Raw genomic sequence first — 14,364 nt, 5'->3', positions numbered from 1 at the left:
TGCTCTTAGTACCACCTGCATTGAGTCCTCCAAACAATTGATACATGCAGCACCAAATGGCTGTTGTGATGTAGATGACATGTCCTCTACTCTCTATTTATCTATATCAATATCTTAATGTATTTGTATAAGTATCTATGATTGTAATAGTATTTGACAAATGAATGAATGGGGGAATGAACCTTCATTTTGTTTCAATTCCTGAAACTTTGAAAATCAAGATCTAGAAAACGATATATTCAATTTTTCCCTTCACTCGTTCAAACTACAAACAGATAATAATAATAATAATAAAATGGATAGTGATACTAGTAGTAATTCAATGACACTGACCACAATATTACAAAGGTACATAATAAGAATGATATGGAAAGATTCAAATCTGCGCAATTATGAAGATAATGAAAGAAGACAATGTCGGAACTCATTGTTGTTCGTCTGCAAATCATGGCACTCATTCATTGTGACATGTCTCAATGATACACTCATTCTACAAGATTACAAAGAAAAGAATGTACTGGAACATGGCGAGGACATTGATTCATGGTCGATGTTCAAGTGTCCTATTCGATCACTCATCATCACACCATACCAAGAAATTCTTTTCTTTTATTACTCAATATCTCGTACATTAACAACATGGAAGATGTTGGACCATCTTGAGCGGTTCAGTGGCTCACTCGACTACCTACATCCTCTCACCAAGTCACAACCTAGTCTTGGTCAAAGTCTTCGAAGGCTGGTCCTATACGATGCCTTTGAAGACGCCTATCATGTTCGATTCGAAGACGCGGCAAGACATCTCGGACAATCAATCACACATCTTGATCTCATGCTCTATGAAGATGAGTCGGGCCACTATGATCATTATCATCTTCTGGACAGAGTACTCTTCAATGCAGCATTCATCAATATAACCAAGCTTAGATTGATCGATCTAGATGAAAACGAATGTAGTACATACACCTGTTTGATCCTTGGCCATCCGACACTGTTCATACAGCTGCTTGATAAGCTGGTACACCTGCGATCATTATCACTTTATCTCTCATGCCTTATTGACGGTTTGGCGGGGTACGTTGAGGGTCCATCATTCCTGGACAGACTCCACCAATATATTGTGGCCAACAAGACTTTGCGAACATTCAGATTTCTTCAGCCTGCTGGTCACGAGTTGAACCGTGACACAATTGTCCATCTGTTTCAATCAAGCGAGTGTCAGATCACCAAGATATCACTATCTCTTTTCAATGTGATACCAGCAATCACTCGATCATTTGAACAACTTACATTCACATATATATGTGATAAATGGAAAGTACGGAAATTAAGGAAATATTCGCTCGCAAACGACAAAGGATTCTTCCCATCACTGAGCAATGTTCAACATATCAAGTCCTACCTCAACTGGAGGAGTAGCGTGGATGAGCAGTATCAGCCGGGTCTACCATCACCTCTCAACTTCATTGGGTATGCTCTCTCAGCAAAATCAATTACACTGGATCTAGAATGTTTTCTCAGCAATAATGTCATCGACCTATTTATTCATCAATTGGAGATCAATAATGGACTTCAATTCCTTTTCAACATCAACTATAGTATATATGGTACCAAAACAGAAGTTGAAGGACTTGAGTCCAACAAATTGGTCAAACATCCCAATTTCCCAAAGCTACGCGATTGTATCGATCGACATCCTTCCATCAGGAACAAGTCCACATGGTATCTTAGGTGTACGTCTTCCAAGAAATATAAAATGTAGATTTAATTACACTGTTTACAATGAGGGATTCCATTCAAACAAATATACAAACAAACAAATAACAACATACATGGACAAACAAGTATTGAACGACTTGTTGTTCGGATCAATAATAAGATTGTTAAACGGATCGGAGGATGTGGATAGGCGTTGGATAAGATCATTGGTCATTTCATTCATTGTTGCGTGCATCTAACAATAAATTCACAATCAGAATCGTCTCACAAACACAATGTGATCATTATAAAGACAAATCACTATTACGATGATATATCAATGATTGATTCACTATACGATGCTACACTACATCTAGACAACAACAACAACAAGTACTCATTATATAACTTAAAATACATTACATCAATCATAATACAAGATGATGATAATGTTAAAGAGAAAATGGTACGACAAGACAGGAGTAAGTTCATAAAGTACGATGACCAATTTCAAAAGACAATCAATCCACCATCATCATACCCATCATAATCATTGGATCACAAGAAGAACTGCATCAGGATTTTATTTCAATCACTCACTGATCGACAAAATAGCTAAGTCAAAGTGGCAATCAAGACGGTGTTTGCTGGACAGTTGGTCCAACGAGCAGTATGCGCTGGACCCACGATCGATACACTCGCTGGTGATCAATCATATCTTCTCCAATCCATTCCAAAGGATGGTAGAGCTACTCCCGCAACCAAATGACAATCAGATCAAGACACTTGATTTGAGAGTAATGAGTCCAAATCGCTGCTGTAATTACTGGGTTGGTCGTGTGGAGGATGCCGAAGGGATGGAACAAATTACCAAAGAGCTGTTTGAACGATGTGCCAACATCACATCACTCTCAATCTATGATCAATGTGGCACATGCTCTGGGTATGCCCAGTATGTCGTTGGTATGGCCAAAGATTTCTTTGGACAACTGGATCGCCAGTCCCATCTTGGATCGCTCCATCTAAGCCTGAATCCATAGTGTGGCCATGACCACAGTGACATACTTGAAGAGGAGGGGCAGAGTTCCTTTTGGAGCTCACCTCGACCATCACTCCACACCTTTGCCTTGCACACAATGAATTGCCAAAGGAATACTGCGAAAGTGAATAAGAGACCATCTTGGACTACCTGTTCACCGATGACACCTGTCCAGTTCGACACCTGGCTCTAATCTTATCAAATGTCACCATCCCATTGCCCTTGCACACCAGACACATGGACTCAATCATGCTTGAGCTAGGACGACGTCGTGCAAGTAAGGTCTGCGTATCACTGAAGTCTCCTATCATAGCATTCGGCATTGGTCGAGCTTATAAACCTGATAAACAAATAATTTATATAAGTAACACTTGCTAAATAAAGTATGATATATCCAACAGCTATATTCTTCTTTTCTTCTTTCTCTGTTTTGTTAGTTAGGGTTGAGAATGTTACTCTCTCTCTCTCTTTCTATCTCCTCTCTTTCGTTCCCTCCTCCTTTTTCTCATTGTTACCAACAACAATAACAATAACAATAACAATAACAATAACAATAACAATAAACGATAAACGCACACAACAAACATCATGATGTCTATGCGGTAAATCTCCAAATCCCTGTTGCGAGCGTATACTTCCTCTCTTTCTTGGTAATGCTACTCAATGCCATTGGAGATGATGCTCTGTCCTCCATACCCATCGCATCGTATCGTATCGCAACGCGATCGGGTAGGTGTAGTAGTAGGTCGACTGTAACCATAAATAAATGCCACACATCACACACACACACATGCGTACAGGTATGAATACTACTATATATGTATATAAGTATACTACAGTAACACAACGATCGTGTGTGTTTGTGTGTATCTGTACAGATAGGACAAACACAACACACACAAACACTTTGAAGGTGCATGTTCACATTCTCCTGCCACTTCGTCAATCCATGTTGCTGACCACTCAAACACACACTCTCATAAATTGGAAATTTCGATCAGCCAAACCCACTGACCCATCCCAAAGCGCAACCCTGTATCCAACAAACAAACCCAATTTTTGATTATTACGTTATCATAAGCACCAACATTAAGTGTTTATGGCCTGTTATTATTGATGAGGGGGTGAACTGGATGGATAATCTACAAAGACTACTTTTGATTCAGATGGTTGGGTTGATTTATACAACAATAATTAATTTAATTAAAAATCATCAAAATATGATATTTATGGCTTTTTATTTTGTGTTATTCAATTATGTGTGTATTAGAGTGTGTGTGTTAATGGATGGATGGATGTAATGAATGAGAGATGAGTGTGTGTTGAGTATGAGTGATGAGGAGATCTCTGCATGCAGTTACTGACTGACTGAGCTCAACATAAACACTCATCTGCAAGTCATTCTTCCAAATCAACTTGTACTCTAAACACACACACAAACAACAAACAAAACTCCCTTTCTCCTTGTATTAATAATATAATTATATAACAACAAACAACAAATTATACACAATGGCCAACGTCTCAAACCCAGAACTCGCCGCTGCCTACCAAGATGTCCTCACTGACGCCACCGAGACCAACTGGTGCCTTTTCGGTTACGAGGGTGCTAGCAACATCGTCCTCCAAGGAAAGGGTACCGGCGGTCTCGCCGAGTTGGTTGGTAACTTTGCCGCCGACCAGTGCCAGTACGCCTACCTCCGTGTCCTCTCTGGTGATGAGGAGTCAAAGAGAGCCAAGTTTGTTTTCATCTCATGGTGTGGTGAGTCTGTTGGTGCCTTGAAGAGAGCCAAGATGTCCGTCCACAAGGCCTCTGTCAAGCAGGTCATCAAGAACTACGGTGTTGAGGTCCATGCCACCACCCACGACGAGCTCGACGAGTCTGCCCTCTTGACCAAGGTAAGTTGATTGTCATTTATTCAATCAATCATCTCCTGTTCCAAATGCATGTTCACTAACATCTTAATCAATCAATCCAAATTTAATATAATATAGATCAAGAAGTCCTCCGGTGCTGACTACTCTGGAAACCCCGGTTCCCAGTAAATACTTCTTTATCCAGGAGACAGTTAGTCCCTTTCTATCTCTTTAATAAAGCTGTGTAACACCTTATATCCATATTCCACTTTATCACTTGTAACCTCATTCTTGTGATAGTCTTTGATTGAAGTTTGATCATCCATCCATTCATTCAAACTATCAATCAATCATACACATAGTAATAACAAACAATATATATATATATATAAAGATGGATATGCTACCACATAGGATATTGGACATGGTTGCTAGTCACCTGCCTGCTATTGATGTCATGTGCTTGTCATTCACGTGCAAGTCAATGTTGAATAGGTCATCAAGATGGTTACAATTGACAAATGTTATGGTGATCGACGGTAACAGTGGACAATACAAACGATCACCTGCAATCATGTCAATAGATGTGGAGGGCGGTGAAATGACACGGATGAGCAGAGCATCGTGGGCTCCATCAGTACGTCTGAAACCGGGACAACCACTCACTGGTGACATGCTCCCCAATACGCTCAACACATTGATCGACCAAGGCGACTACAACTCTCCCATCTCACCCGGGACACTCCCATCCTCTCTCACAGTGTTGGAGATCAGTTGTACATTCAATCAGCCTATCGAGCCTGGTGTGCTACCTGCTTCACTCACTCGTCTTGAGTTTGGCAACGACTTTGATCAACCCTTTGCATCGGACACCCTACCGCAATCACTGCTCAAGTTGGAGCTGGGAGCCTATTACAAACAGATCATCCCTGCTGGCGTACTCCCCAACTCGTTGACCGAACTTGATTTAAACTCATGTCGAGCACCAACTATATTCAGTCCTGGAACTACTCCATTGTCATCATCATCATTGATCAAACTCTTTCTGCAACATGATCATGAACTTAAGGACATTACTCATCTCAATAAGATAGTGGATCTTTCCTTTGGATATGGATTCAATACTCTTCTGCCCCCAAACAGCCTCCCAGAGAGCCTCACCAGACTCCAGCTAGGTGAGTATCGACATCCTCTGCTACCGGGTGTACTTCCACGCTCCCTAGTCATTTTGCACACTGGTGGATACAACCTGCCAATTGAGCGAGTGGACATCCTACCGCCAAGTCTCAAGGAGTTGGAGTTTGGATTCTTCTACAATCAACAGTTGCTGCCAGGAATCCTCCCCAACTCAATCACCAAGTTGATGTTCGGTTTTCGTTTCGATCAGGTCATCCTCTCAGGTTCCCTTCCGTCAATGCTCACAGACTTGAAGTTTGACGAGGTTTACACCAAACCAATATCTCCAGGTGCACTCCCCGACTCGCTACACAGGCTAACAATGAGCAAATTCTTTGATGAGCCATTGTCCCCTGGAGTACTTCCTGGATCGCTTCACACCTTGGAGTTTGGACTCAACTTTAATCAACCATTGATCACTGGCGTACTTTCCCAATCCATCCAACGATTGAAGTTTGGACGTAACTTTAATCAAATGATCGAGCCCGGAATACTACCTCCACACTTGATCCGTTTGAAGTTTGGTCAGACTTTCAATCAACCCATACTCCCAGACACACTTCCTCAGTCACTGACATCATTATCATTCGGATTGGAGTTCATGCAATGCCTCTCTGAAGTGGCCTTCCCACCCAATCTCAAGTATGTGGACATTCGCGAGCAACATGACTTCCTTGAGGGACTGCCTTGCGACACTGTCGATTGTGTGAAGCTACAGGCAGACGATTCGACCTACATTCAGTATGTCATCGAGCAGAATCAAACAAGGAAACATTTAGTCATGGTTTGCACATTCGATCATGACATTGAGCCAATCATCAAACAGACCTCCATTCAGAGACTGGATATCATATTGTACGATCATGTCAATATTAAGGAGCGATATTATATCCGTCCCATCGATGAGCAACGCGAGCACGTCCTGGTTGTGCATCCCGACCCAATGCACAACAGTCCGTTTGGAACAATGTATTGGTTTAGCAAGGTTGAGGACCTTCCTTTGACCTTAGACTTTATACCAAAGAATAAACAAGACTAGGTAGGAGTAAAGAAAGGGAGGGAGAGTGCCAGTTTGAAGCATCTCGCATATATTATGTTAACTATATATGGAGTTGTACCAGTACTGATAAGAGTCGTAGTAGCGGGTGGCACGGTGGTCTAGACTGTTGACAATCAGTTGCTCGACATGGTTGGCGCACTCGCGCTCAGGGATGTTGAGCATGAACCGCAGCTTGAGCTGCTCGATACAGTCGCGACCACCTTGGAAGCAGGACATTCGGGGACCAGTCATCATCAGCTCGACAAACGACACGATCTTCTCGTAGTGTTTGCGAGCCTCCAGGAAGCCGCGTACGCACAGTGCCTGGTAGTACAGGAATTGTGGCGACTGGATGGTGCCACCCATCACATCGATCAGCTCCTGTGTGAGCTTGAACGGCGCCGACTCGAACGACATGTTGCCTGGGCTGTTGGAGAGGAGGAAGCCAAAGTCAATGTGAATGATGTGACCTTCCTTGTCGATGAGGATGTTGCCATTGTGACGATCCTTCACTTGCAGCAGGAAGGTGACGATCGAGTACGCTGCCATCGACTCGACAAACTTGGCTTGAGCGATACGGAATGAGTCAGTCTGGTCGCCGTACGTTGCCTTGAAGTAGTTGAGCAGGGTGACGTGCGTTGTGTTCTTCTTTAGGTTGTGCAGAGAGATGGTGTCGGGGATGGTCTCGATGATGCCGCTGGACGATGAGGTGACCAGGATAGAGTACGGCCGCAAGAATAGAGGTAGTCTAGCGTTTTGCCATATCTCTTGGAACTTTGTGATCAACTGGACCGCCATCTGTTCCTGTCGACAATCATCACCGGTCTTGACAATCACTGATGCCAGTCGCCAGTTGGACAAGTGTCCATACGGAGATATCTTCCTGTATCGCTCTGTCTTTTCCTCCCACAGCTCACCAAAGTGAGCAAACTTGTTCTCTGTGAGCAGTTTCTCAACGATTGGTGATGACAAGGGTGATGTGGCAGAGATGGAGGGGAGAGTGGTCGTAGTTGGGGAGTTGGACATGGACGAGGATGAGATGCTCGTCACTGGATTCGATTGGATTGGTGTCGATGCTGTGCTGCTGCTACTGCTTGACATGAACGAGACGCGCTGTGGTGAGCCAGTGTCGGGAGTGCCTGTTGATTGGATGGAGAGAGGAGAGGCTGGCGCATCAACTCTCTTCACGCCATGATTCTTTGTGCTGTGATGTTTGTTTGGCAGGGGGAGTGGATAGGAGCTGACGATGCGGAGAATGTTGGCAGAGGACGCCTCCTCTGTACTGTCGATGATCTCCAACACCAAAAGATAGGGGACGCGCTCCCTCGAGTTGAGGATCTTGACCTCTTCGGGTGGTATCCTCACGATGCAATGGTGGTTCGATGCTTGCCACAATGGGAGGTAGAGGCCAAGCGTGAGTTTGATGTTTAGAATGCTGATCTCGTCCTTGAGCTTCGCTTGACGGAGATCGATTGGAACGGATATCAACTTCTTTGAGATGTTGGACAGTGTTTGGACGAATGAAAGGATCGAGTTGAGGTAGTCGCATCGGTAGCTCTTTGAAATCTGCAGCTCAAAGTCATAGTCTGACAGTCCCTTTGTCTCCATCATTTGAGGAGGCGGTGTCCTGGACTTCTCGGGAATCTCAGGTTCTTGCAGCATCTGTGATTGATGTTGTTGCTGTTGTTGTTGTACATCGCCACTGTTTGAGCCAGTCGACTCGGCCAATATCGATATGGGAGGCGGAGTGATCGGAACGGTGGGCGTCTTTGGGGACGCAGCGGATACATTGAGATTGGAAAAGGACATGAGTGGTGAGGGCAGTGATGAGGTACGCGGTCTGGTCAGCAGCGGTCTCGAGCAAGTGATGACCGACATCTCGCAGTACTCTCTAAGTCGAGTGCCCAACTCTTTCTTCATTTCAATGAGACGATAGTTGGACACTGTCGGTTTGTCTGTGGTATCGTTGATAATCAGTACTTTTGTGATGCCATTATTGTTGGTGTTGCTGCCGCTTGCTGCAGCGGCCACTGTGGCCGACTCTGAAGTGCTGGGGCTGGTCGGGGAGTTGGATGGTTGTTGATTTGCCACTTGGAATGATGGCTTATTCGATGGAGAGGATGATGGTGTTGTGCCGGTGGTCATCGCACTGGCTTGATGGGTATGTGGATGTGGGTGTGGATGAGAGTTGGGGGAGGTGTCAATGGGCACATGGCTTTGTTGAAGGTATGCATTGTCCTCAATGGAAAGTAGGTTCTTCTGGCCATCCTCTTCGAATGCCTGGAAGATCCAATAGGCCTTGATGGCAAAACGCATTGACATTGCACATCTATCCATGACGAATCTTGCCAAGGATGATAGTGCCACCTTTTGTTCATATGGTTGATTGATTAGAATAACACTTTAACATTGGTTGATTGGTTGGTTAGGTCGTGTGCATAAGGTACCCGAGGGTGTCATCATATGATGACCACATATACATACCATAGTTGAGTGATAAAGAAGTCAATGTCTTTATCCTCTACTGAATAGAACTTGTTACAAAGATAGTCAACGACACCAGCGCAACTCTGGTGTTGAAACAAATGATTGAGTGCTGCCCAAGAGTCAAAGTGGCCGGTGGATTCGCTGTACAACTTGATGATCTCATCCACTCGTTCGCGCTCTTTCTCTCGCTCCCTCTCTCTTTCCTTCTCCTTCTGAAGTTGTGTTGCAATACTATCTTCCTTTGTCGTAAGAGAAGTAGAGTTTACTATATCTGTTGTTTGAATTGTTGTTGTTGTGTTGCTGTTGTTGCTATTGCTATTGATTGTCGTTGCCACTGTCTCTGATGAAGTGGATGGCGATTGATTCGATTGAAGTTGCATCTCTGTCAGGTGATGATGATGCTCCAGTGCGAATGGTGAGAAAGGTATATGATTGTAATTGTCTGAGTTGTCTATTGCCTCAGCATTGCTTTGGCTTATCTGTGTCTGTGTCTGTGTCTGTGTTTGTGTTTGTGTTTGTGTCTGCGACTGTGTCTGTCCTTGAGTAGTTGTCGTTGTCGTCGAAGGTTCGACTACATCATCTAGCACAGATGATGAAGTGTGATTCATTGTCATAGCAGTCGTCTTTGTCTTTAACATAGAATGAATGTATGTTTATATTTTCCAATGTCTATTTATGTATATATATATCCCTTATCTATCAAACAAACATCTTTGATTTACTACTATTATTATTATTTATTTGTTTGTTATATGTATATATTAGTTTATGTGAAATGTAATAATGACTGTCTTGTGATGATGTTGATTGAATGTTGATGTGGATGAATTGTAATAATTGTTTGTTTGTGTGTCCGAATATGGTTATGTTTGATGTGCTAAAGGATAGACAAGCTTGTCACACAACATCGTTGACAGCAACAACACCCCAGAGGTGTCAACTTGTCTTGTTTGGAACACACTCTGTGTGTGTTTGATTATTATTATTAATATTGTTTATTACAATGGACATAATGAGTGTGTGCCATTCAGACTTGTCAACATGTTGTCGAAGTTGAAGTTTAAGTTGTAGTTGTAGTTGTACTTATATTTGTGGAGGATGATGATGGAAAGAATATTTGATTGCTAGTCTCATAGATAATGTTACCCAGAGTATCAATTGACTCATTTCTACATCCTGCAATAACTTCCAACACATTACTGGACATGGACATTGACATGGACAAGGTATGTTAATATAAGTCCGCGGAATGAGTATGAATTGTGATAGAGAGTGTACTTACACAATATGACATGGTTCATTGCGTGATTGTACACATTTGTCTATTTCATGCTTCTCTGGCTTCTTGACTGATTCGAATGTTGTCTTTACATACTTATGTGAAGCATGTGTACGTCTGATATCACACCAAGGTGCATCAGTTTCAATAAGTAGACGATCCGAAGGTATTGTTGCCATTGCTTTGAGATTGTCCTCAGTCTTTAGTGAGCAACCATTGATTCCAATGTAAAGTCCGGCCTCGATGATCTGCTTTGCCTCTTCAGCCGTGCCATCAAAGGAGTGAACGACACCATATTTGAATGTATGACGATGTCTCTTAATGACATCCATGAAATCTCCAAAGGCATTGCGAAGATGTAGGAATAGAGGCAGTCCAGTGGCCTCGACCAACTTGAACTGCAGCTCAAAGTACTTGAGCTGTACGTCCTTGGGACAGAACTCCAAACGGTCATAGTCCAAACCAAACTCGCCAATGGCCACAATCGACTCTTTGTTGGCATTGTACAGTTCCAGCAGTGAATCGATATACTTTTGCTCGTCATCAACAAACTCTGTGCAACGTGTAGGATGAACACCAATGGTTGTGAACAATCTCTGCTGCTGACCTTGTTGTTGTTGAAGCTTTATAATGTTCAATGCCTGCTGCACCTCTGACAAACGACCAGAAGTTATGATGATCTTATCCAAACCATTGTCCCATGATCGCTGTAGTACTTTAGGCAAGTCAGCTTGATGCTTCTGCTTGCCATGATACATGCCCTGATACATATCATCTAACCAATCAATTCTGTTAGCAATGTTATTGATGTGTCATAGACTACATGGATCAAGTCACACATACCAGTAAGATTGACTCCTATATCTATATATTTCATTCTTTCTCTCTCTCTAGCTCTCTCTATCTGTTTGAACAACAAACAATCTCAAGAAAATCAACTTTTGCAAATACAAGATGGACAAAGAGATAATAGATCTCAAGACACAAACTTGATCTGTTCCAACATCATAGTGTCGTGATGGTGGATCGAAGATAGAATAGGAAGATAACTCAATCAGTCTCCTCTCAATGTGACGGTTACATCCAATTCAAACCTGTCAATCAAACCCAGATGATCAAGGAAATCACCCTGTTTTCACTCAGTCAATCAATCAAACTTTGACATTGTTGGGCTGTTGAGACGTCCTAGTTTGTGAATTGATTGACCGAATGATTGATGGATGGAATGATTGATAATGTCCAAGGACAGGTCAGACAAGCAACTCTATATAATAATAGATTGATCAATCAATATTCAATCCAATATTCTTCTCCACATATTTATATCAACATATACTCTAAAAACATCTAAACATTCTAATAGAAGTAAGTAAAATATAAATATCTTCTTTGTATACACTTATCTCAACCAACTTATACTAACTAATCTTCTCCTCTCTCATCACTCCAAGAATGACAAAGCATTCTTCCAAGTTCCAAGTTACCAATATCTCTGTATTGAGGACTAACAACACACCATACTCAAAGAAGATACATATGTCCTATGTTCCTCTGACTAGGCCACAGTCTTTGAGAGACCAACCAATTGATCAGAGTCCCAAGCCCCTATCGTCAATGAAGGACACTGATGACAGTATTAGTGGAAAGGATTATATTGAGGAGCTCCCAACCCAAATCAATACTGCTCCGACCACCTACAGTCTACCTCCACCTTCTCTTAGAGTACCTTTCCTTCATCTTTCTGCCTCACCTTATCCAAAAATGACCTCAATGAAGCCCAACTCCTATCCAGCTCCTTCTCAACTACCCATTCACCATTCCATTCCCTCCCTCCCATCTCCCAAGGCTATTCCTTCCCCAGTAGCCAAGCCTACTCTACCACCCCAACCTACTCATCCTTCTCCATCCAAGGAGATCCCAATGTATCAACCTGATCCTTCATTATCCGCCAAACCAAGCACTTACTACAACTCAAAGAATTTGAATGGCATTGAAGAGTCATTCGCCGGCCCAATGACAACTGATACCTTGAACATAGCAAATGTCCCAGTATTAACCAGTAGCACTACAATGACAACAACAACAACAACTTCTACAACAAAGACAACTGATCAGAACCTTCAGCCAAAGTTCATCACAAAGACAACGACATCCACCGAGATCGTATCACCTACATCTTCCATGACAACACAGGTCAGTGTACAGTCTGTTTTCAATCCAAGTACCAATCAATACCTACCTGTTAGACAAGTGACCATCAGGACCATAAATCCACTTCCCAAAGTAGTGGTTTCGCCTGTTCCATCTCCAAGTCAATAAACTCTCTCACTTCTCACTTCCACGCAAACTTGTCGTTTTGCTAACTTCGAAGCTTCGACGAGCCCATGATTCAGATAGTTGTGTAGATTACATCATTGGTACATTCATTCATATTCATACATATACACAGATACAAAGATGATGTCCTTTACATCAAGACGATTGCTGTTGAACCTGAGGAAGACATGCGTGCAACAATGTAGGTTTGATTGAATGTTTGACAGATCAAGACCAATGTCGGGATGAGCTAACGAATGGCCCAAACCAATCATATGCAGCCTCCACATCACTTAGACGCATGATTACAACATCATCCTCATCGTCTTCCATTCAATGTACAACTCACAACATCAACAATAACAACAATAACAGAGACAACAACACAAACACAGGTAGAGGTACAGGTTCAGGAGCAGGAGCAGGTTTGTTGTTTGCATTCTCTATTGGTTCATTGTTTGGATGGTCAAAGAAAGAGGATGATGATGCTATGCTGTTGCCTTCAAAGCGCAAATCAAAGGAGCCCGTGACTGACTTTGAAGGAGCGATGGAGTGGTATCAGACATACTATCAGTTGCCAGATCTAGACAACTTTGTGGCGGCAATGTCATTGTTGTTGGGCAAGGAGTCGCAGATGTACCTGAAGGCACAGCTGGCCAGTGTCAAGAACGATAAGGACATGCAGACCATCGCCAAGATGCAGACCATTCAATCGTTCTACTACATCCCAATGGTTGGCTTCATGGCCGAGCTGTTCAAACAGAACCCCGCAAAGATGCAGGAGTGGTACGACGCGTTGATGAGCCGCGAGGACATCACCACGCCCTGGAAGTCGACCCTGGGCAACCTTGACCCAGCCATGCTGCTGGCACTGGCCGTCAGTTTGGTAGAGGGCCCACAGAGCGACTTGATCCAACAATCGATCGTGAAGAGATCATTGGGCAAGGACTCTGACAACGAAACCAAGATCAACGAGGGTCTGACCGCGCTCAAGACCTGGTCAAAGAAACAGAAGGAGAGTCTGCCAACCTATCCCTTGTTGATGATTGGCGAGTACCTGTGCACTGGTGACGAGCAGATCGTCAAAAAGATCGTCTCGATGTGGCGTCGCTCACTGGACAGTCTGGAAAAGATGGGCATGTCCACAACAGTCGTGTCCAACACCAGCAACGATATCAATCGCAAGCTCGAGTTCCAACAGCGTGAGATGATCATTGACGAGCTCAGTCAAGCCATCAGACTACTCTTTAAGGATGCCAAAGCCAAGCGCATCCTCAATGAGGAGCTTGACCATCATCTCAAGTCAAGAGATGACAAGAAGTAAACAAAACTATGCTCCCTCTCCCTCTCTTGGTTGATTGATTGATTGACTGTATGTGAGCAATCAGCAAGATGTAAGTAAGACCCTGATCTATGTGTGAGTTGATTGAGTGATGGAGTGATCACATGATCACTACCACACTGTTTCCAGCA

At 43.1% G+C, this 14,364-nt stretch overlaps 5 protein-coding genes across 5 annotated transcripts; 3 read left to right on the top strand and 2 right to left on the bottom strand.

Moving 5' to 3' along the window:
* Nucleotides 1-4,249: 4,249 nt before the first annotated feature.
* On the top strand, nt 4,250-4,783 carry SAMD00019534_001050 (hypothetical protein; the record flags this gene model as incomplete). Its single annotated transcript, XM_012903538.1, has 2 exons — nt 4,250-4,636; nt 4,733-4,783. The coding sequence occupies 2 exons, from the start codon at nt 4,250-4,252 to the stop codon at nt 4,781-4,783; spliced, it is 438 nt and encodes a 145-aa protein (XP_012758992.1).
* Nucleotides 4,784-5,120: 337 nt separating this feature from the next.
* SAMD00019534_001040 (hypothetical protein) lies at nt 5,121-6,809 on the top strand (the record flags this gene model as incomplete). Its single annotated transcript, XM_012903537.1, has 1 exon — nt 5,121-6,809. One exon carries the CDS (start codon nt 5,121-5,123, stop codon nt 6,807-6,809), a length of 1,689 nt encoding a protein of 562 aa, XP_012758991.1.
* A 57-nt stretch (nt 6,810-6,866) lies between these two features.
* Nucleotides 6,867-9,904, bottom strand: SAMD00019534_001030 (hypothetical protein; the record flags this gene model as incomplete). Its single annotated transcript, XM_012903536.1, has 2 exons — nt 6,867-9,210; nt 9,294-9,904. The coding sequence occupies 2 exons, from the start codon at nt 9,902-9,904 to the stop codon at nt 6,867-6,869; spliced, it is 2,955 nt and encodes a 984-aa protein (XP_012758990.1).
* Nucleotides 9,905-10,359: 455 nt separating this feature from the next.
* On the bottom strand, nt 10,360-11,452 carry SAMD00019534_001020 (hypothetical protein; the record flags this gene model as incomplete). Its single annotated transcript, XM_012903535.1, has 3 exons — nt 10,360-10,495; nt 10,579-11,350; nt 11,419-11,452. Coding segments are annotated over 3 exons (942 nt in total), but the record flags the coding sequence as incomplete, so codon positions are not given.
* Nucleotides 11,453-12,111: 659 nt separating this feature from the next.
* SAMD00019534_001010 (hypothetical protein) lies at nt 12,112-14,215 on the top strand (the record flags this gene model as incomplete). The annotated part of the gene is made up of 3 exons (XM_012903534.1): nt 12,112-12,779; nt 13,025-13,093; nt 13,267-14,215. 3 exons carry the CDS (start codon nt 12,112-12,114, stop codon nt 14,213-14,215), a joined length of 1,686 nt encoding a protein of 561 aa, XP_012758988.1.
* Nucleotides 14,216-14,364: the final 149 nt, after the last annotated feature.

Source organism: Acytostelium subglobosum, assembly GCF_000787575.1.
Source record: "Acytostelium subglobosum LB1 DNA, scaffold: scaffold1, whole genome shotgun sequence".
In the NCBI taxonomy this organism is placed as follows: Eukaryota; Evosea; class Eumycetozoa; order Acytosteliales; family Acytosteliaceae; genus Acytostelium; species Acytostelium subglobosum.
This window is presented reverse-complemented; position numbering and strand designations above follow the sequence as displayed.